Here is a 23,863-nt window from a genome sequence, read left to right on the forward strand (position 1 = left end):
CAATAAAGTTAACGGGTTGTTGACAACAATACTGCAGACGCATAAAGTGTTGAAACGGAACAAAAAATAAAATTTATTTGTATAGATTGTTTTAATTAAAATTGATTTCTGTAAAATAGTATATATTATTTGCTAAAGGCAATTTAATTTAATTGGGCTGCAAATTTTAGTTTCTCAGGATAGGGTGATATTGATATGTCAAATTGATTTGTTTATACGTGTAATAATTTTCCAAGATATTTTAAGATTATATTTAAGTGTATTGTATAGAATTTTATTTATTTCCTTTTACTTCTATTGTTATTAAACACTAGACAAAGACAAAGGTATTTCTGAACTCAAATAAGCACCCTAGTCTTTTATTATACCCTAAGGTATAATAAAAGACCTAATTAATAATTTGGCGGCTGTATTCAGAGCAATATTCTCAAGACTATGTATTATTTTTCTGATATATAAATAAAAAAAATTGTTATATTCGGAGAAATTGTGTAATAAGATATTAATTTTTATAGGGTTTACTTAAAAACATCAAACGTCCAGAGTCCTCCTCCCCTTTAGATCTCTCCGCCGCTGCACCTCCTGCGAAAAGGCCACGAACCAAAACTCCTCTAGGAGGTAGCCCGAGAAGTAGTCCGACAGGTGCTGGCTGTTCTGTGACGAGAATTCCCAAAAGGTCAGAAAGTGAAAGCCCCAAATTACATGAAGACATCTCAAACTGGTCCGTTGATGATGTGTGTAACTTCATATCGAGTATTGACATTTGCGCAGAGTATACACAGGTGAGGCAATTATACAATACTTTTCTTTACTAAAAAAATAAGCTTGTAAAAAACATAAAAAAAATATGAGTTCAGTTGAGAATTAACGTATTTAATTATTACTCTTAATACTAATACCAATTTGTTTATATATTTTTTTGTTAATTGTATAGTTCACATAATGTCTGTAATTTAAACATTTAAATAAAATCCTATTGAGGCCATTATCAGATCTAGCGTTAACATTTCCCGCTATTGTGGGCATTATAAACGGCAGCAACTATTTTCGGAAGATTTTTTTAATTTAAACTAATAATAGAAATTTATGAAAATCGTTTGTACACGATATATCGAATGTCAACATTATATCCCTGAATATTACTCGAAAAAAAAAAAAATATTTTCTGCAAAAAAAAATTCCCAATTGGTAGTAGTATTTTTGTCTTCTGACAGTAGTAGATGTTGATTCTGTCAGTTTTCATATCTCCCCTTGAATGGTGTTCTTAGATAGCTCTTTCTGTTATTTTTTGTTTTTGTACAGTTTTTTGACTATTTCTGGTTTACTAATGTCAATTCGTGGAAGTTGTTCTTCAAATAGTCATATGTGAGTAGCAACGCTTGGACGACATTCTCGTACCCATCTCACCACATCCTCTCTTACTAGTGGAATTTTGTATTTAGTATTTTTTTAATTACAATAATAACAATACAAGGGCTGATATTGTACCCTTGTCTAATCCCCTCGTGGTTATATGTAATATGTAATATTGTATAATATAACTTTTCTTATTGCCTTTCTCTAAAAAGTCTTGGTCTCACATCCATACGTTACTCTGAGTTCTATTAATGTTATGATATTGATTTTTTATTAGCATAGTAGATATGATTTTCACTGGCAATACGTACATTCATTTCGTTACTTAAGGAATTCTTTTGATAGATTTATGTATCCAAATAGGTAAAGGCGTCCATATCTTCGATGGTATAGTTGTCTATTGCGATATTATTTTCATTGTCAGATGTCCTTTTAACTGTCATGTACTTGGTTTTTGTTTCACTTGTTTTAAACCCCCGTTTTCATACTTTGGAGTCAATTTCCCTGCACTCCACACTCCAATTGACAGCTTGATTCTGAGAATCATCTGGATATGCAGTGATTTGTACCGATTGGGTATTTATTTGGCCGGTAACATTTGCGGTTCTTGACCGCATCAAGAACTAGGTTGAACAGCATGGTTGATAGTGCGTCTTCTGCAGGTTACTGCAGCTTTTGACCCCTACAACGTCATTGTTATGAGGCTGATATATTTGTTAGTTATAATCAGGTCTCGAATATCTTTTAGTATTTTGTTTTCAGTCTGTATAGTTGTATGTCGCATTTATAAGCTTTTTCTTGAATCATGTTTAGTATGAATATATTGTCTGTGGTAGCTCTATTTGGTTTGAATCCATTTTGGTAATCACTGATTTTGTATACTATATTTAACAATGTAATTGGTCTATGATTCTGGCATATCGTCTTATCTCGCTTCTTATATATTGGTAGTAGAAGGCCAACTGTCCATTCTTCCGACATTTATCCTTTGTCCATATTATTGTTATTAGATAATGGATTGTTTTGCACAGTGCCGATCCTCGATTGTTTTAATTCTTGATTAGACGTATCATTTCTGCATAGCTTGTATTCTCAATATGATGCTCTGCACCTGCAGTATAATATGTTCTCCCGTTTTGTTCATCCTGATTGTCTTTGTTTAGGTTTTACTCAAATATTTTCTTCATCTTTTTAATTTTTTTTGTTTGTCTTTTAGTAGTTCCCCCAGCCTTGGCCTAAATTTTTTGCTTTTGTGTCTATTATTATACTTAATAATTTCTTGTTTTTTTCAAAGCCTCTCTTTCCTTTCTTCTGCATGTTCTAGTCGCTTGTACTCTCTTCTCATTATTAGTTTTCGTGCTGTTTCTAGTGTTTTTTTTTTTGTTGAGTTTGCAACCCGAGCTTGCCTTTTTTTCCTATTACGATTCTACATTTATCATCATATCACTCCACAATTTCTTTCTTTCTTTCCTTCTTTGACAACTTTCTATGCAAATTCCGTTATGACTGCCTACTCCGCAGTATCTTGCCCTCTGTTAATTTTTATTTGGAAAGCATTTTGTTATCCTTGTTGCTTTGTTGGGCTCTTGAATACTTCAACATTTATTTAATTTTTAGTCAATTATTTCTTCATTCCACTGTTGCGATTTTCTCTCTCATTTTTGTCCGTAGCAGATAATTATCTGAGTTAGAGTTTGCTCCGCGATACGTTCTGACATTAATTATGTCTGGTGTGCATCTTTTTGAAATTAGTACGTGGTCAATTTAATTGTAATTTAAAATGGTCCTATACATATTCAGAAGTTAGGTTTAAGACTGTTTGATGCGTATTCCATTAATTCAATGTATAATATTAATAAACTGTTGAGTTCACAGTTAATTAACAATTGTGTCATTTTGGGATCAAAGCATTATTTCAGTGATTAACAAGCAGTTAATGATTGATAAGAAAGCACAATCTTTGATATTATTTAAACATCTTCCGATTGCTTGAAATTATATATTACGAACTGTTAATAACATATTTTTTAACATTGATATTGACTGTCCAGTTTCTAAAAACGTACTGTATTAGAATGCGATGACGAATTCAAGGTTTTAAAATTTGAAATCACGGTTTTTTAAATGCAGACATTTCGTACCACACTGGCAAATGAGTATTCTTCATCCAATATTAAGTTGATAATATTGACCATTTATTGGTAAATACATCTAATAATCCTCTTAATAACTACTCTTCTTTGAAAAACTTTAAATAGATGGTAGAATAGTAGATGAACTTTAAAATATGTTAGTGATGCAATATATTGCGAAACTTAATTTAAAAACCTAATTAAATATCTTCAAATTAATAGCAATTTATAATATTTCATTGAACATTTAATAACTAACATAATAACTTTATTGTATTAATTTTTGTGACAAATAAATATAAAGTATATGAAAGGGATATGGATAATTATTATGTAGTAATGTGGAGTAAAATCTGTATAGATACGGTTCTGTGTTAGTTGGTAGTGAATCCACAGTGCTGCAAGAAGTCGCTTCTCAAAAAGCCGGTGGTCACGTTCCGGGTCTTTCGTTTTTACCACCGTGTCACGTACAAGAGTTTACGCGAGAACACATCTGTACCATTGTACCAGCGTGAAACATCAATAAATGACTTTTATTTCAATGAAGATCTCTTTGAATTATTGGAGTATTCCGATCACTCGTGACCGCTATTGTATCGAATCTAATCGCTTTGGTCGGCTTCAGCATATCGAGAACGCTTTTAGTTGTTTTCGGAAGGAAAATGGAGGTGGACAATCCGTAGACAAATTTTCTGACTAAAATTGATTATATCAAATACAAAGTAATTTTTAAACAATAACTTGAAAAATATTTTTTTTTTCGAAGCTTAGAGACACTTTTGAGCAATAATTAGTGAATTTTCGAATTAGATAACGAAATTCGTTGGTCCCTTGTTAACTTCTGTGTCTCGGGCAATGCACATGCAGACTTATAGTACCTAGGCCACCAGTCTTTAAAATTTATAATACTTTCCCTTTTAATTTCACAGACCGTGAATAAGTTTTGGGCACTTGCGGTAACAATGATCTCCGTATACTTATGGATGTTATAAACTTGGTCAAATTTTCTGAGATTTCTTTTAGTAAAACCAAAAACTTGGTGACAGGGAAGAAATAAGTGACCTCAAAGTGGGAAAAATTGTTAAATCTTTGAAATCTGCTTGTATTGGCTAAAGCCAAACACATTCTTGTAACGCAGTGGTTTTTGTTTTGACCTGGGCAGTTGTCAGAAAACAGGCGTAGTTCTTTTACATCTGTTCCAATATATTTTTCAATATAATCTAATAGAAAGCTGCAGACTTCATACGGCTGTTTTGTGCTTCTGCTTCGTGATAAATATAAAGAACGGATTTTCGTGACTTCGTATTGGTGATGCAAAAAACATTATCGGTAAACAGCGACAAATAAAATAGGTCTTGTACAGGAATTGCAGGAAGTTGAAAGTTCTGCATAAAATCGAAGGCGATTGCTTTTACATAATCTCTTTGAATGCATTCCTCAACTTGATCATGTAGGGCAGTGTAAAACTTTTTACTTCAACGTCAGTGTACGACTTTCTTGGCAACCGCTACTTTTTTTGCTGTTTCACCAAGACTAGGGCTCTTAATTTTAAGCTCCTCACAGACATTGCTTATCTCAATTTGTGGCGTACCAACATATAGGTTAAAATTTTCATGAAAAAATTTATTGTAGTACCTGTATTTTACTGAACTCTCTTTATACTTTTTAATAAATGATTCGGGCATTATTTTTATATTAAGTTTCGCGTCTAAGTACTTAAATTCCTTACCACAATAATGAAGTTCTTTGACGGGAAATGCAGTTATGTGACTACGGATAAGTTCCCTAGTTTCAGCATCAATAATGTTCCCTTTTATATTTTTTTCTATTTATCTGTAGGTATCACACCACATACCCCAAGTCTTTTATTCTCTTTTGCCTTAGTCTTCCAATGGCGTAAATATTTAAAAAGCACTTTCGCATATCTTTTTTTAGTCTGATCAACATTATCAAAGAGCTTGTAACTTCTTGTCCTATCTTTACCCCCTTCATTACGTTTTCGTCTTCTAGACACCTCCATTATTTCTATTAATCCTTGTAGATATATATCCTGTTTATTTTTTGTTGTCATACCGTCAAAATTACCAAAAATAATGTTCCTTTGATCTTTGTTCACTTTTTCAAAACATTTGAGAAGACACCTAAAAAATGTATTTTACAAACTCAAAAATATTATATTTTTATTGTCATACTTGCACTAAGGTCCTATTTGCTTTGATTGTATGGCTTTATTTTTGTAGCTAATATATGTTTCCCCTTTAACTCTAGAGTTTCTAATAACATTACGCTGATATTCATCCGATTTCCTAATTCCCTTACGCCTTTTAGTAATAGGCTCTCCATCCTTAGCGTTTTCAGCACTAGTGGTTAATTGATCGTTGTTCATAATAATATTAAAATATGAGCGTTTTTCTTACAATATACAGACAACTTTTTGTAAGCAGCAATAAGAACAAACACAAGAAACACTATGAATTTTATATGTTATGGTAAATGTTGATATGCAAAATGACAACTGACAATTTAGTGCAGAAACAACCTTAGTTCGGGACTAAGGTGGTTTCAAAAATATATAAACATTTTAAATCGATATAAAATCAACTTTGCTTACGGAACTTAGGTGTATTCTGCATTAAATTGTGTATAAACACAGAAATAGATGTTAGTGTTATAAATTCAAAATCGTCAAAATGTAACTTAGGTTGTTTCTAAAATAAGCGATTTATTATTTGAAAATATTTCAAAGACACTTTGATGTACAGAATACAATTTTCATGTTGGAATGTTCTAAATTTTTATGTTTTAATATAATCAAGATTATTCAGTTTTACATAAAATGAATTTAAACCAATCAAGTATTTTACAAAAACATAAAAGTATATCTTTTGTTATAATGATATAATTATATTGTATATATAAAGCATTAAATTAGTATTTTTAATAAACTAAACTTAAAAACTATTCTAATGCTTTCACACAAATTGTCAATAGAGTGCGTGCGCCGCTGTCGTCGATGCATTATATCTACCGTAACGATTCAAAGAATAAATAAGACTAAATAAAGTAATCCGTTCTTGCATGCTGCATATATAATCAAGTCATGTCTATGAGAAATAATTATCAGTGCCATAATTGCTCATTATTAACCAGATCAACTGCCACTTCCTGATTCCTTCGGTAACACTAACAGACTCACAACTTGGAACTGACTTGTAATTCCATCTTATGGTTTATCATTTTTTTTTGGTACTTACTGTGGGAAAGAGGGTCATCGAGATCCGTGTGAAATGTAGCAGATATTCCTGATTTAAGCACTGAGATTACGAGCGGCAAAAACAAATAAACCAAATAGTTGTGGTTGACTTATTCGTTTTGGTTTGATGAAAAATCTAAGTGATGCTGGCATTTGAACCAGAACTGAACTAAATCAAGTGAGGAGGATTTAAATTAGAAATACGAAAAAAGTGGTTTGATTAAGTTTATCTCATTGATATAGTTGAAAAGTAGATTTCTAATAATTCTGTAGAAGGTGATACATTTTCTTTTAGTATTATATTTTCTAAACAATAATTATATTAAAATAATACATTGCTAAATATAAAAACGACTATGTTGTGGTAACCCCAACTTTATGGAGATTACTAATACATATCTAGAATTGCCATGTTAGATTTTAAGTGTCTGGAATGGATAAAACATGGACAATATTAGACGATTATGTTAAACTTGTGATCAGTTAGGCAGGTTGGTTGTTGTTTTATTATTGTATTTTTCTATTTCTGTATACGTATGTATGTTAAAACCTTTTCTTTGTCCTTTTCTTATGCATATTCTTGAATCAGTACCATTAAATAAAAATTATACTTACGGAAAACAAAAACGGATTATTTATATTCCAAGATCCAAGAACGTAACAAGAAATCTTGAAAAAAATGTAGTAGACTCATTGAATATTTACGTAGTGATAAATGACAGGTAAGTTTATATATTTTTATAGATATTTCGGAACATAATCAAGTTATCTTCTACACTTACATTAATTACTCTTATAATTATCATTTAACTTCTCTGATATATTGATATTATTTTTATATCTCACTCGGTAGCTTAAACCAAACCCACTTTCGTAACAATTCCATCTAGTAAGCAGGCAGCAGATTTAATTTTAGAATCGATACACTTATTTATTATCAAAACGTCATCGTAGTCATTTGAAAAACCAGCTCGGTGGCCTAATGTATTCCGAAGAATGCCTTTTATATAAACGTATCGAGGTGATTCGATCTGCTCTGCTCTCCGCGATTGACCGAACAACTTTCATCTACGTATGTATTAGTCCGGCAGCTTTTTTCCTTTTTTATGCTTTTGAGTATTAAATATTTTAGTATGTTACATAGATTACTAGAAATTCCCACGTCAAAAAACAATTTCCAGATAGAATTGAATATCATTAAACAAATAGTAGAAAATAATGGCTACAATGAACGGACAATAAACCAAATTTTAAACCAAAACTACGTAAGAAAGCCCTGAAATTAGTATTTTCACTAACAGAGAAAAACGCAGTACTTTCTGCTCAATTACATATACAGGCAAGATATAACCAAAAATAGCCAAACGCATAAAAAAGAAAGGAATAATGCTAGCTTTCAGAACAAACAAAAAATTAGGCAAATATATTAAGAATAACAAGAGCCAAAAGAAAAAGCATTTATGCAGTGGGGTATACAAACTTACATATGGTGACTGCCCAAAAACTTACATCGGTCAAACGGGCAGAACCTTCAAAAAACGCATCACAGAATACAACAGGGCTTTCAATAATAGAAAAACAAATACAGATATAATTCTAAATGACCAACTTGTGACAAACAGTTCTACCCTCCTCAACTTATTTAGTTAAAGACTATAAAGTGTTGGACGCATAACAAAAACAGCTCACTTGAAAAAGGCACTCTGCCGAAACAGCTGTAGTGATACTTAATTAATAATTTTTGGTAAAATTGTTGAAAATAAAAGTTTTCAGTGTTTTATCCCCTGATAAAATGAACTTCCATCAGGTAATAGTCGAATCCATTACATAATAAATATTTCGTTGTTTATTTATTTTGGAACTTTCTATAATCTGATAACTGTTAATGATAATAATAAAAGTTAGTTGTAAAGTATTATCACGATACACAAATACCGGTATGCTACTTAAGGAATAGAAATGTGTACTCAGACGCACATGACGTCACCTGCGAAGCAACAGTACGGGGTACTACGGTATTCAAGATGTAGGATTCCCTGTCCCGGTAGATGTATTTGTGCATCGTGCGGTAGATGAATTGTTTTTACATAATAATCACCCCTGTGATAAGACTTTAAATATTTTTGTTTTTGCAGATCCTCCACATTTGATTAAACTTGCCCGAAATCATGTAATTGATCATGGTTTTATTATTGGCAATAAAATAATCAACAAGGATTACTTTGAAGTGCTACTAAATATATCAACTTCAGAATTGACAAGTGCACAAAAATTGACACTACATCATTTCTGTTTAAAAGGCTTAATGAGGCAAAGACTGAGACCTGCAATTCAATTATAGTCAAATTTTGTAGCAAAAGCCATTAGTTATGCAGGAGAAAATGGACTTATGCCAAAAGATAGTTACTGGAAAGAAGTTGCTGTAGTTGTTCAGCTATTTAATGATTGGCTTGATCTATTAAATTCTCGATGTAAGTTCGTTGCCAATTCTCCAACACGAAATGCATTTGGTACATATTTAGATAAGCAGTCACGTCTACTGGATAAAATGTCAGAAATGGTCAATTATTCAATACGGGTTGGTAAACATAAAGTACTTATTCCATTTCAAAAAGGAATATTTTTTACTAATAGATCTCCGAAAGAGTTTCTTACCTACAAGCAAAATACAACGTTGACTATATTTTAACTTCGAGGTTGAATCAAGATGTGGGAGAGAACTTTTTGACGTGACAACGTCTTAAATTAGGTTGTGGCTCGGAGTCATTCATGAAAAAGTGCAACGCCCGCTCACGTCTGTTACAGTGAGTCACCGAACGAGAGAGAGGCCCGCCGGACCACCGAATGCCTTGCGTCTCTCTCCCACTCAAACATGATCGGTCCGCTGCGCGCGCAGCACTAGAGAATTAGGCGCGTTGAATCGGTGCGTGCTTCCGTGCTTGTGTCTCTGTCTTTCTCGAGCGTTCTTGGCGTTCAAGACACATTACAGCAGAAACACTTCCTTTCATTTCATATTTCTCCTATCATCGTCCTATCCTCAACAAAATCACTCAAATAGAAATTAGTTAAGTTTAAGTTTACATGTACAATGTTTTAGTAAACAAAATATATTTCTATAGTTAAAATTTGTGCAATTCTTATTTTCATTCAATTCCTTGTTCCTATTGTGCAATTTAATAATATTCATATCAATAAATATTCTACCGAGAAAAAGACGTTGTCACGTAAAATCTTCGCCCGTAAAACCGACTTTACAGGCAACCGATTTTTTTTTCTTATATTCGAGGAATGGGTGGTGCAAATTATCATCCTTCGACAATAGATATAGATTAAGTTGGTATATTTTAGAAAAACATTCGGCGGCGGACAGAATGTCGCAATACTATTGAAATGAATCCTGCGTAAGTAACAGCTCAATAAAAAGTACTCAATTGCCAAGCCATATTTTGGCGTCAGAAGATATTTGCTTGACACAAAAAAATGCTGTCTAATTTGGTAGAAAAAACTGAAGATTCGAAAAAATCTTAATCTGAAGAGGACAAAGTACTTTAAAATATATTTATAGAAGCTCACTACTTGGAGGAGCATCATATTATTGACGATGACGTTTTGAAAGTCGCAGACAACTATGAGGTGAAAGAAAAAATTCATCGAGACTCTTTGAAGTATGTTGCTGGTTTTCTTGCATACAAATTTAAACATAAATATAGTTTAGGACATCCTACACAAACTTACGAGACATATATTTAACCAGATTGGCGACAGACAGTCTTTAGATGTTCTATTTTGTACCCAAACGAAGAATTGTGGGAAGCTACACTAAAAATGGAATCATTGTTTTGTACAATCCATGAAAGCTCTTTATTAAAAAAGCCTAAAATCTTTCAACAACTGTCACAAAAAACTTTAGCTCCGATTGAGAATACCACGATACCATTTGAGGTACTCCTATGTCTCAGTAGGACACACACATATATAAGATTAAGAGAAATGAACAGAATTAAGAGAAAACTCGACAAAAATATGTCAAAGTTTGTTAATTTTAAGAAATAAATTTTAATAAAATAGTATAAAATATTCAATAAATCTTTAGTATGAATAATTGTCTGCCGAATCCATTACTGAAACATTGTAAATTAAGCTAATGGTAAAAAATGCAAGTCAAAGTTCGAAGATATTTTGTAACACATTCATTTTAAACAATTTTCTCTAATTTTAAATGTTCAGGTAACACATTCATTTAAAAAAATGTTCTCTAATTTTGTTATTGTAAAATTTTATTTTAAATATGAATATATACACTTTATGTAGCAAAACGTCGAAAAATGTTTTTTTATTTTTCAATAATCAGAAAACTTATACTCAAGAAAAAATAAAAACATTATAAACTACACATCTTATAAGATAAGGTGCCAAATATTCAAGCGTTCACGGTTCACAACGTTAGTGTACACGTTAGTGTTCTAATAGAAACTTTGCTTCGCACGTGACGTCACACAGTGCGAGAGAGATAGGGCTAGCGTGGGTAATATTACACCGGTATTTGTGTATCCTGTAGTAGTATAAATATATAACGAGGATAAATTAACTTACAGCAGTTTTATGTAATTCTTAAATATTATTTTTTTTGTTTATTTGGATCATCTATAGATTTACCATGTAATTATTAAAATTACACGTTTAATTAAAATAATAAGTAAGTAATCAAATTACTTTATTTAATTTTAAAAATAATATTTGAAATTTAAAAATGCAGAAAATATAGTATGAAGCTTCGCGCTAGTCTACAGTACCACCTACTGTACCACTTTTTTTCTGACATTAGGTCTGATGTAAGCGGTACGCTAAAAATGCAGGAAAGGCACCAAATGTTGACCTAATTAAAAGAAAGAATTACAAATGAATATTAAAGAATTAAGAATTCTTAGATAATTAGGGATGCCAATTTCGCACAGTGATAAAAGCAAATAGAAAGATAAGTGTATGTAATAATTATATAGTAAAAGCAAGTTGTTTTTCAAAAGTAAACAAAATTTGAAATACGTTTTTAAGATACAAATTGTGTAATATACATCAAGAAGTAGCACTACTATAGAAAGTAACGAAAAATGAAAAAATATGAACAATGACTAACAGTGCAGTTTAATAATTTAGGCTAAAACCTAATGAGATAATCAGATAGACGAAAGCTAAAGCAAAATCTTCAACCCACCTGGTAACTAGAATCTAAACCCAGACGTCCAACCAAATCCTAAGACATTTCATTGTGCAAATGCCAAGAACACATAGTAAATTGTTTTTGGTAATTTCCTTTACGCTAATAATTAAATACATACTGGCTCATTTACTTAAACTATTGAAATTATATTAAACATTTTGCATATTAAGATGCTAGTAAAAATAATTAAGATGTCAATGAAATATATTAAGATGATTTTGTTTACACTGCGTTCCTAATTTGCCGAAACCATAAAACTAAACAGTTTTTAATCTGTATTCTATCAAATGCTGAAGTAGAAAAAAAACAAAGAAAAATAAATTAGAAAAACTGGAAAAGTAGTTCCTAACGTAAAAGAAGTAAAAAGAAAACTTATTCTTTGAATTTAATTGTAAAACACGAAAAATCAAATAGAAAGTATTACAAAATACAAATTTTTATTTTAATAAGTCAAACCTGCTCTACAATCTACTTGACTATTATAAATTCAGATTAATCCTTGACTTCTTGCCAGCGCTCCAATTATGACCGCAATCCTACACGTTATATGATAATTAGAGCGTATTTACTAAATAGTTTGACCATAACTGTGATTGTACTATTCCACAGAAAAAAATCTGATTACTGATTGACTGAATAAGGACTAGTGGTCCTTAATTTGTTTTAAGTACTGTCTTAATTATTTGTGAGGTTTGATAGAAGAGAACAGTGGAATAAAATAAATTTGGATATACTTAATATTGTTGTGGATGCAGTTATTGAGTATATTGATTTGTCATAGAAAAGTTCTCTAATTTGCTGTATGTATAATATACACAAAAGTAGTTAAATCAATGCGTTAATGTATACAATGTTCCTGTTATCCCGTTGGTTTTTCTTCCCATTTATAAACAGGTATTTTTGTTCGTCGATTTCTACATCAGCTTGATTGGGTTAGATATCTTTATCACTGGGTAATAAATAATCATATCTAGCTTATATAATAGTGTATTGTAGTGTACTTATTGCTGATTTCATTCCTACTTCTCCAGCAGCACTCAATATTTAGGGTTACCATTCCAGAGTGCTTGATAAGAATAAAATTTGCTGCCGGTATTGAGAGAATCGTAGATATTGAAGCAAATACTGCGTAGGTAAATCATGAATTTCCCTTAGAGTATTATGGTTTTCCTCATGATTTACGTATAACATAATCTTATTAATAATAAGTTTCATTCTTCATATTACATAAAATCTTCAAATTTTCAATCCGGTTTAACAAAGAAGTGTTTTGTAGGTTTTGTAACTTTTGTACTAAGAAAACTACTTTTACTAACAGACACTGTTTCAAAAAGACCAAAACTCTTGATATCCAAAAATCTTAGCAAGCCATTTTCAGGTACGCACTTGAAACATGGATTTCATGAACATGAAATTTTGTCATTAAATCTTTGTACTTCTCTGTTAATTGTTAGTTTCAGATTTTAATATTTACACAAAAAAGGTGGTTACAAAAAATGTCGCCAATGTGCTCTTCTATGCACTTATTTGGTGCCCAACTGACCCAAAGAAGAGTAGATTTCATACATGTTTTTATACCAATTATTTTTTTTTCGTCCCATATTGTCCCTATCTTTTAAATTACTATTAAAAGGCATTGCTAAATACGAAGACATACACTAAAAGTTTTGCACGGAGCTTTATAGCAAAAGTCACTGGCCTTCGTAAATATAATTTTCATAAATGTTGACATTTCTTAAGGTAAAGAATTTTGATAGATTGAAAATTGATCGTAAACAAAAAATTTCTTGAAAAAAAAGGTAAATACATCGCGAAATTATTTTTTGTCTTGAAATTTGTTATAAAGCCTTAGACCCATTAACTGATCAACGATTGTTTAAAGAATTAAAGGATTGACGCACCAGCCTCAGTGACGAATTCAGTGAAGACTGTTTAGCCACAGCTACTGTCTTTGAAATGTCAATGTCATGCGCGGCACGATGAAAGCGAATTGCCAATTGCGAATGAGATTCGTGCATCATTGGACATAGGTATCAGTTAAATAAAAACAATTTTGTATGGCTATTTGGCAGTGAGATATATATCCAGTTGTCTGTTGTTCATGTGTTGATTGGTGCTGCACCACACTCAAATAATTCAACGAAAGCAGCTCAAATTTAGTACGAAATATCCTAGCAAGTAATGATAACAACAATATATTTCTGTAAGTCCGAAACGAAAAACCAATCAAAGGTATGGGTATTTCAAGATAAGTCAAAGCCAATGAAAGTAGACTGCTTTTGCACCATTGGCAAATAAATGGTTGCAAGTTTTTTCTTTTGAAAAAAGGGACATGTTGACATGATTTCATTGAAGAATGCTGAGTAGTATATATATATATATATATATATATATATTTATTCTTGAAAATATTGATGAACTCTACAAAAACAACTGGAATCGGCGCATCCTCTTGCATCAAGATAATGCCAGCTGCCACATGGCTCATATAACTAGCCATGGAGTATTCGAGGCTTTGTATGCCATTCCTCATATAGTTCTGACTTGACAGCGTGTGATTTTTTTACATTCCTGAAAAACAAAAATAAACTACGCCGTTAATGTTTAATATACCAGATGAGGTGATCGAAGCGTACACAAATCTTATTTCTCAGATACATATTTTGAACTGACATATCGGTAGACGAAATAAAAAGAATAGCTGAAACAAATTGGAAGTATGTATGTTACTCAGGATAGAAACCGATTGAAGTAGTTGGCAGTGGTTTATGTTCAAAAATTGACGATAGAAAGCTAAGAACAAATGCTTCGAAGGTTGGTTCGTTTAAATGCAAAATTCTATTGATTTGAAAGGCGAATTCTTTCAAAACAACAAAAGTGATTCTTCTGAAGAAAAAGTGATTTTTCTTAAAAATATGTTTTTATTCTTTCTATCATTTGTGCAAAAGTTTTAGTGTGTGCCTAGTATAAGTGGTTTATTTAAACAATCAAAACATTTCTTGATTGCTCGCCTTTTTCAAATGTTTACAATTATTTCATCATGTTAAAGAGTTCTGAACATTATTTTTTTATTATATTATATTATTCACTATTTAAATACGGTTTTCCAAATAATATAATTTTGTGATTTATGAAAATTTGTAATATAAATTTAACTGCAGCGCTTAAAAGTAATACACATAATAGAAACCATTAAAGAACTCTTAATACATTGATTACATATGTTGAACACATCTAGAAAGCGTTGAAATGAGGAAACAATTTAATTAATGAGCTAAATAATTAGTTCTCAAGTGTGTTTAACTAAAAGTAACAATTAAAATTACTTTAAAATAGGAAATCGACGATTTCTCTCGAGCTGTTGTATTACTGGGGAGATGTAAAATATATTTGGTCTTACTTACAGGCTATTTACTACAAAATTATAGGGAATGATAATAACATCTGGAATTTTAAGAATTCTAAAAGCTATTATTATTCATTTTAATCTAAAAATAGTAGTCAGCAGTAAGAGCACCAACTTACTAAACGTAAAAACTCGGGCAGTCGTAAGTTTGAATCCGGCTGCGATTTTTATGGAAAAAAATGGGAATTTTTATTTAAAAAAAATCTTTTTTGTCGGATCGCTATTCACCCAAGTTGACGCAGTAATTTAGATATAATAAACTTACTGTACGTAAAAACTCAGGGTCGTGAGTTTGAATCCGGCCGGAATTTTTATCCGAAAACATGGAAAGTTTTATTTACAAACATTTCTTTTGTCGGATCAGTATTCACCCAAGTTGACGCAGTAATTTAGATAATAATAAATAATTCTTTGTAGTAAAGATAAGCCAACCTTACTTAGTAATAAGGCATTTACTTAACACACACACACATACATTAAACACTACAGATTAACACCTTATATATACATATAAGGGATTAGCTGTATGACTAAAGGTAAAAACTATAAAAAAAAATTCAATTAGAAATAAAGATAAATAAATTTGGAAATAACTTCTCCTGGTAATTGAAGCAGAAAGTATGTAAATACAAACTGAACAAGAAAAGGTCATATGTCTTATTTTAGTCAGTTTGTTCTTACTTTAGTACGTTTGTTCATTACCAAACGTACAGGTTTAGATATTGTAAATATTGTAAAAAACAATAAAAATATTTTCTGAAATGATATAAACACGTGTAAATTAAAAACAGTTACAGAAATAGGTTTTTTAATTAATTTTTAAATTGAGTGTCTTAATGAAAACAGTAGGAAATTTTAAGAAAATTCTTTTTTATATGAATCGTTATTTCGCATCAGTATAACTTACTAGGTCACGGACTTAACATGTAGATGACGCCACTAAAACAAATTTATGTGATTTATAAATAGTCCAGAATATGACAGTTTTCTGCTCAGAATTCTTTTTGTATGCTTATATTTGCATAAAATTTTGTGATTTTCCTGTGGGGGTGGTTACCACCCCAACTCAGGAGTGGAAAAAGTTAATAAAACATACAATGTAATTGTTAGAATAGTGAATTTTAAGAGTTTTCGAAAAGTCGATATTTTTCTGGTTATTCGTGAGTGAAAGTCCACAAATGAAACGTCAAAAAAACAATGAAAAAATTTGTTTTTTCGAGGGTATTTGCGAAAAAAAAAAACGGTTTTTCACAAATACCTCCAAAAATTTAGATTTTATCGAGAAAACTGTATGAATATAAAATAAAGCTTATAAAACAGAGATATACGTGTTTTATTATGACCTTAAGCTTAATATTAACAAAGTTATGGTAGATCGAAAATATACTTTTATTCATCGAATACAAAAGTCCAAACATATGATGTTAAATTACCGGAAAACCTTTTTTATGGTAAACTTATAGAAACTTATTTAAAGACCTTAAAAAATTCTTTAAAATGACCACAGGTAAAAGTATATTTCATGAAAATCAAGGTATGTTATAACTACAATAAAGTCCGCTTATATTTTTTGTGACGCACAAAGTAACAAGCTCACCCCTGCTAAAACAACTCGGGTTGAAACTATTTGTTGTTTATTTCGAATTTACTTAATTTGAATACAAATGTTACATTGTAAAGTTTAACTGGTTTAAATGGTTTAGTTTTGAAAAAATCCGAGATTAAAGTAAAGGCACGAATTTCAAAATTTCTGAAAAAAAAAAGATGGTTTTTTGTTCTGGCATAAAAAAATGAATTTTTTCGAATTTTTTACAAAACTACAATTTCTAAACCAGTTAAACTTCCAGAAGGTAATGATTGTATATAAATAAAGTAAATTGTAAATGAACATTGAATAATTTTAACAAGGGTAGTTTTGGCGAGGGTGCGTTTTTTACTTTTGCGTCACAGAAAATATGAGCGGACTTTATTTTAGGTAGAACTTACCTCAATATTCATGCAAAAGGTTTTCTTAAGATCTTAAAAAAAAGTTTTTATAAGATAAGCATGAAAAACTTACAAGTTTCCTGTTATTCAACATCATATGTTTGAAATTTTGTAATCAATTAATAAAAGGCTATTAAAAACAGCCATAGATTTGTTAATATTAAGTTTAGGGTAATAATAAAAAAACAAATCTCTTTGTTTTATAAGTCTTATTTTACACCTAAACAATGTTGTGATAAAATCTAAATTTTTGGAGTTATTTGCGAAAAACCGTTTAAAACATGCTTTTTTGACGTGTAATTTGTCGACTTTCACTCACGAATAATATTCACTTTGCAAAAAAACTCTAAAGATCATTTTTGGATTTAAGTTTACCATTCTAGCAGTTACCATGGTTTTTTTTAATAAACTTTTTCCACTCTCGAGTTAGGGTGATATTCATCACCAGGGGACAAGCAAATATTGTCATAGGGTAGATTTTTATCTTGAAACCATTTTTTAACCACTGTCTTAATTTCAAGCAAATAGATAGTATATAAAAAATTCAGAGGTTTTCTAATCTGGACTAAAAGTAGTTTCAAATAACACCTGTCAGTATTTAATCTAAATCGGATGATTATTTTACAAGTTATAGTGTTTTGAGTGCCACCAAGTGTACAATTTTCATAGAATAAACATTTTCAGTTTTCAAAATATTCGTAATACGAAAATATGAATTGTCTTTGTTGATAATGCATCGCTAGATAATTGTAAAAAAATATTGTTTTACAATATTGTTTTAAATATTTTTTAGTTTATAGTTAAAATTAACTTTTGTTCCTGTTTTTGAAAAACTAAAACATATTTACCATGAAGAGCTTAATTGTTTTTGGGGTTTAAAAGTTTCACTCATTTGAACTTTTTTGGAAAATCGTTCCTCGTTTATGAATTTTGATTTAAATCAAAATTTTGGGTCTTTACATGACCTATAAAATTTATATATTTGTCTATATTTTCGTTTGTATATTTTTACATTTATTTAAGGTTACATTCCAATTTATTGCCGCCATCTTGGACACAATTTTCTTGACTTTGGACTATTTATATATATATATATATATATATATATATATATATATATATATATATATATATATATATATATATGATGCTGTACCTTTTTTAAACCGTTCATATCTTATTTTTGCTATTATATTTGGCAATTAGTCTGGTTAACTGTTCGACTTGTGTTAGATTTTTTCTTGCTTGTAAAGAATAATCTTAACATTGAACTTCTTTGTTTTAACTTTGTTAAATATATTTATATTTCTACTGCTTTTTAAAACCGCTTTTTTATACTTTATATAATCATTTTCACTTCTGTTTCTATTAAAGTATGTGTGTAGTTTAGACCTCGGATCTTTTTCAATCGTTTACTACAAATACCAAGAACTGATTTATTACTTTTTATTTAAATGTGAGTGTATCCGCAATTATTTTCTATCTTTCAACCTAGTTACAAACAACTGACCAGCACTCGTAAAAGAAAAGTCTAGTTAAACGATCCGATGGAACCTGGCACGAGTCAAAAAGGTCAGAAAAAGGATTATCAATCACATGTGGCGAAAGGAGTCGATTCAAATGGAAATAGAGAAACAAAAATTACCAAGTCCGGTTCTCTTTCGAATCAAACAGGGCCGCTATTAGACTGCGAGCAAGGTGTTTGGCGTACATGGGAGATGTTATAGATATTTTGAATTAAATATTATTAAAGAAATTGTAAAAATCGACATAATTGAAATTGTATTTGTATCTTAATGAAATCCATATTTCATTAAGATTTTTACTTTTGAACTCTATTATGAAAACTGGTTGTGGATTGTCAAGGAATATTAAGATTAATTAAAGATACCGTTACGGAAAATATTGTGATAATATATATTGACCACAGTGGACATGCAATTAAAATTGTATTCTGAAAAATATTTTAAGTGTCAACCACAATGTAAATGAAGAGAAGAAAGGTGAGTGTTGATGACGATATCAAAGAAATTCAAGAGGATTTCTGCGATTTAAGCATCATCATCATCCCGCCTGCTTATATTCAGAGTGCACGGTCCTGTGCAGTATGAATCCAATTTTTTGTCATCTTTCGCAGTGGTCTCCACTCTTTATCTTTGATACTTAGCGTTTTTAATAGCTGGCAACCCTAATTTTTAATCGTTTCTTCTCGAGCAACCTTATATCATCATATCGAGAAACAAATTGGCTTTAATTTGATATAAAAGCATGCATTTACGTTATGGCAGCGTATTTTACTTAAAAAATACATAAATGAAATAAAATATTTGTCAAAAACTAATTACTATTAACTGACTTAAAAATATTTGCAGCCACTTTTTGACTGGCAACCTATTATCAATGTATTCTCTTAATTTTATACATATGTAAAAATATGAGTTTGATGAACTACGTTATGAACGTAGTGATCCTGCTCTGGGATCTTGTACTATTAGGAGTAGTCCATGTTTTTTCCACAATGTCGTTATTAATGGTTAAAAATAATATAAAAATAATGTCTATATGCCTTAGTGGACTAACCAAAAATACATTAATTTAAATTTTTGGTTCAGAAACTTGTTTTTGCTAATGCGGGTTTTAGATGTGGTCTGAATTTTCGATATGGTTTATAAAAATAAAAAACGTCGCTGCCTCACAACTGAAAAACAAACAAAGTCGCCCGATTGCTTATGTAATTTTCTGTTTGCAAGTATATACCTCATGCTTTAGAATTAAAAAAAAAGGATAACGAGCATAAACGAGAAGAGTCAAGCACAATGAATATAACATTCATTATGCTAACAGAAATGGTTATTGCATAATTTATACTAATATGTACTTTTATCTTCTAACTCTGTCAAATTATGTTATAATTTTTATAATTAAGGGATTGTAAATAAAATCAAAAACTTAAAGTAAGTTTTGCCCAAAAATAGTAATTTATTAGGCTAGGATCCTGTTAAATGGTTTTAAAATTTGGATTGACATAAATGGGAGGTCGATTTTTTTTTTATCGCAATTTGAGAGTTAAAGGGTTCTTGCGACCTTGCTTTTGGCTGGTCGAATCCAATTTTGAAATTAAAGCTAGTAGATTGCAAGAAAATATATTTGAATTATGCGTTGATAATTATTCACTCAGTTAGAATGAGAACACGTTAAGTTTGATAAAAATGAACTAACATAAATCCTTAAAATACCAAAACTAATTAATACAAATACAGTGATTCTCTAAACGTAGTAACACTACTAAAATTTACTTAAATATATCTTAGAAATGAATTGTGCTTATAATACAAAATTTATTAGAATGGGCCTTTGCTGGGAAACGTGGTATACAATTTTTTTACCCTTTGTGTGTTTACCTTTATATAACTCCGGTTCTAATACACGCTCTTGTTATTTTTTGACACTTTGGCCAAAAACGAGAATTCGCACATGGTTAAATGCGATCTGAGAGAGCTGTCAGAAGAACTCATAGTCTTGTTAAATTGTAGTTGTGTTGGGGTATAAGGGGATGTTGCCCTAAATGTATCTCCCTAAATGTATGTAACTATGTATAATATTAATAATTTTCTCACACTGAATACCTCCAACCATTAAAAGACTTAGCCTAAAGACCGATTTATTTGCAGATATATTCCATAATAGTAGGAGATAAAGTCTTGCGGTTCGGTATTACTTACACAGGACGGACGTGTACAACTAAAAAACCGAAATATATAAATATGAAAATTTCAGAAACCAAAAGTTATATTGCTGCACATGAATGTCAAAAAATTATAAAAATAAATTTTTAAATTTAATTTTAAATACATGAAAATAGAAGTTTAATGCATTTACCTTAAATATTTTTAACCGTTTACTATCTAAATCAAAAAAGCACCTAAACACAATATTATAAAATGAAAACACAGCAAAAATTTTGATTAATAAAAAAAAATGTAGTTCGGAAAATTTTTTATTCAATATTATTATGGAATTTATTAATTTTTGAGTTCCTCCATTGCTTTATGCCCAGCGTGGATTAGAGATTCGATTAATTTTGTTTTATTTGTAGGTTTGCTTTTGGAAATGATGTTTGATATCCTTTGCCACAAATTCTCGATGGAATTGAGTTCCAGGGATTGCTCTGGCCAGTCCATCCTATCAATTTCAGTACTCTTCCTCCAAGTTTTAACCAATTTTGCTCTATGGCAAGGAGCATTATCATTTAGAAAAATAAATTTTTCTTCGCTAAACAGATCTTTTCCACTACGCAGCATCTTATTCTGTAGTACCTTAATGTATTTGGTAGCATTCATCATCCCAGAGACAACGTGTAGGCCACCAACTCCTCGAGCGGACATGCAACCCCATATCATAATTGAGGATGGATGTTTAATTGTGGGAAGAACACATTTTGGAGAAAATTCTTCACTAGGAAATCTTGTGACGTAGGCATTTCCAGCACGATTATTAATATTGAAAGTGGATTCATCACTAAACAGTACACTCTGCCTCTGCTCTGCTGTCCAGATTCGATGTTCCTTCGTCCATTTCAAACGGTGGAATCTTTGCTTTCCTGAAAGCAGTGGTTTTCTCCGCGCTTTACATCCTCCAAGTCAAAAACTAAGCATTTTTTTTCTTATAGTGGAAGTGCACACGCTTACACCTGTAGATTTAGATTACAGCTTCGTCCATTGTGTAGAATTAAGGCTTTTGTCTGCCAGACTTGTTCTTCTTAACGCAGCGTCATCCCGAACAGAAGTTTTCTTTGGTCAGCCACTACGCGGTCTGTCGTCAATTTTTCCTTGTTCAGCATACTTCTTAATGACTAATTACTGTAGATTGATAACAGTTTACTGTGGATGCTATTTAGCGATTAGATTTGTCGTTTTTATGGTAAAAAATAATTTCAAAACGCTTTTCGTCCGATAATTAATTTGTTTGGTCTGGGATGACATTTTAACCTTTTTATCAAAAATCAAAGAGCGAATAAATGTGTCAGGGTAACCACAGTGTTTATATAGTGAAAATATGGCAAATTTGTCATTAAGATTCAATTTAATAGTACTTTAACGACTTAATAATCACCTCATAATTTTCTCGGATTATGGGAAATCCCTTCAATCAGATTATTTTAATCTTTTCTGTAGAATTTTGAGCTAGTAAGTAAAAAAACATTAGTAAGTATACCGATAATGCTAATTACAAGCACAGACTTAAAAAATTAATTATCGAAAATAAACAAAAAACTTTGAGGTGTTAAACCTCAAAAGCTATAAGTCGCTTTGGCGATGCAGGACTTTTTAACACCACTGTATGTAAACAAGTACAACAATACTAAAGCAATAGTACAAGTAGATCAAACGAATAAAGGAAACATTATATTTGATTATTTAACATAACATATTATGTTAAATAATCAAAAAACGGCAAATGTTAACAGCATCTTTGATACCTATGTTTTCATTGATATTCACATACCGAAAATTCTTGAGTCCGGTTCTCTTTTCTACCGCGTCTAGGAAATGAGTTCCTACGATTTGTTGAACGTGAATTTAATGGATTTAGAAATGTTTGTCGGTCGCTCTAGACAAGATTTTATCTGAATTTATGTACCTCGTTATTGAAAACAAGGTTGGGATCCTATACATTGGTAAATTATTATTATTAGAACACGAACATATCCTATGGATGATATGACCAAGAGAAGATTATTATAGGCATAAGTATGTTTATTTAGATCTGCTTTCATTCTTTTATTAGTAATTAATTATTAAACTTCAACCAAAGTTCCTATAAATTTTTACAAAATATATTAATAAAATTACCGCAATATTTCGGCATCAACGCACCTTGACAATTGACGCGTGTGTACATTTGCACCATTATAAATACTTTTTTTGGCATGGGATACCGGCACTCAGCCAGTCATGACAAGTATATTATAAATCTAAAGAAAAAAGAAATAAAACATTAAGAAAGAAAAGAAAATAAATGTTAATAAATAATAATGATAAGATATGAGTTGGGTATTAAAAGTGTTAAGGTAGGAGTAAGACGTGAATTTCTGTTCTTGTCTACGGACCCCTCAAGACATTTTATTTAGACACAACTAGACTAGTTCGTGGATAGGAGGTAAATACAAATGGTTAAAACAGGTAAAGGATTACAAACAATGTTTGGAGGTTGAGTTTACTTTTACAAATTAATTACAATAGGCAGTTATGAATTTTTTTTTTATATTTAATGAAAGTGTATAACAATAATGGTAGGGTTGCAATATATTATATTTTATTAAACTTTCTATCAGTTTATTTGTTTGAAAATTGTAGTTTGAATACTCAAAAAGATATGGTAATTTTAGCTAAATGGAAACGATAATAGGCGTGCCCACATTTCATTCTAATTTATAGAGGTTACATGTCCGCGGCTCCGAATAATTTTTAAATCAGCACTTAGTACGTATTTTAGGTTAAATCATCTCATAT

At 30.6% G+C, this 23,863-nt stretch overlaps 1 protein-coding gene across 15 annotated transcripts in view; it reads left to right on the plus strand.

Annotated features, from left to right (window-relative positions):
* The window catches only part of Samuel (SAM-motif ubiquitously expressed punctatedly localized protein), a 626,277-nt gene that overhangs the window by 491,879 nt on the left and 110,535 nt on the right, over positions 1-23,863 (plus strand). For all 15 annotated transcript variants that reach the window (XM_072529705.1, XM_072529707.1, XM_072529706.1 and 12 more), the window contains one exon: positions 516-782. In XM_072529705.1, coding sequence (XP_072385806.1) covers positions 516-782 — 267 coding nt within the window. The remainder of the gene's footprint in view (positions 1-515; positions 783-23,863) is intronic.

This window comes from Diabrotica undecimpunctata, chromosome 4 (genome assembly GCF_040954645.1).
Source record: "Diabrotica undecimpunctata isolate CICGRU chromosome 4, icDiaUnde3, whole genome shotgun sequence".
Classification (NCBI taxonomy): domain Eukaryota; kingdom Metazoa; phylum Arthropoda; class Insecta; order Coleoptera; family Chrysomelidae; genus Diabrotica; species Diabrotica undecimpunctata.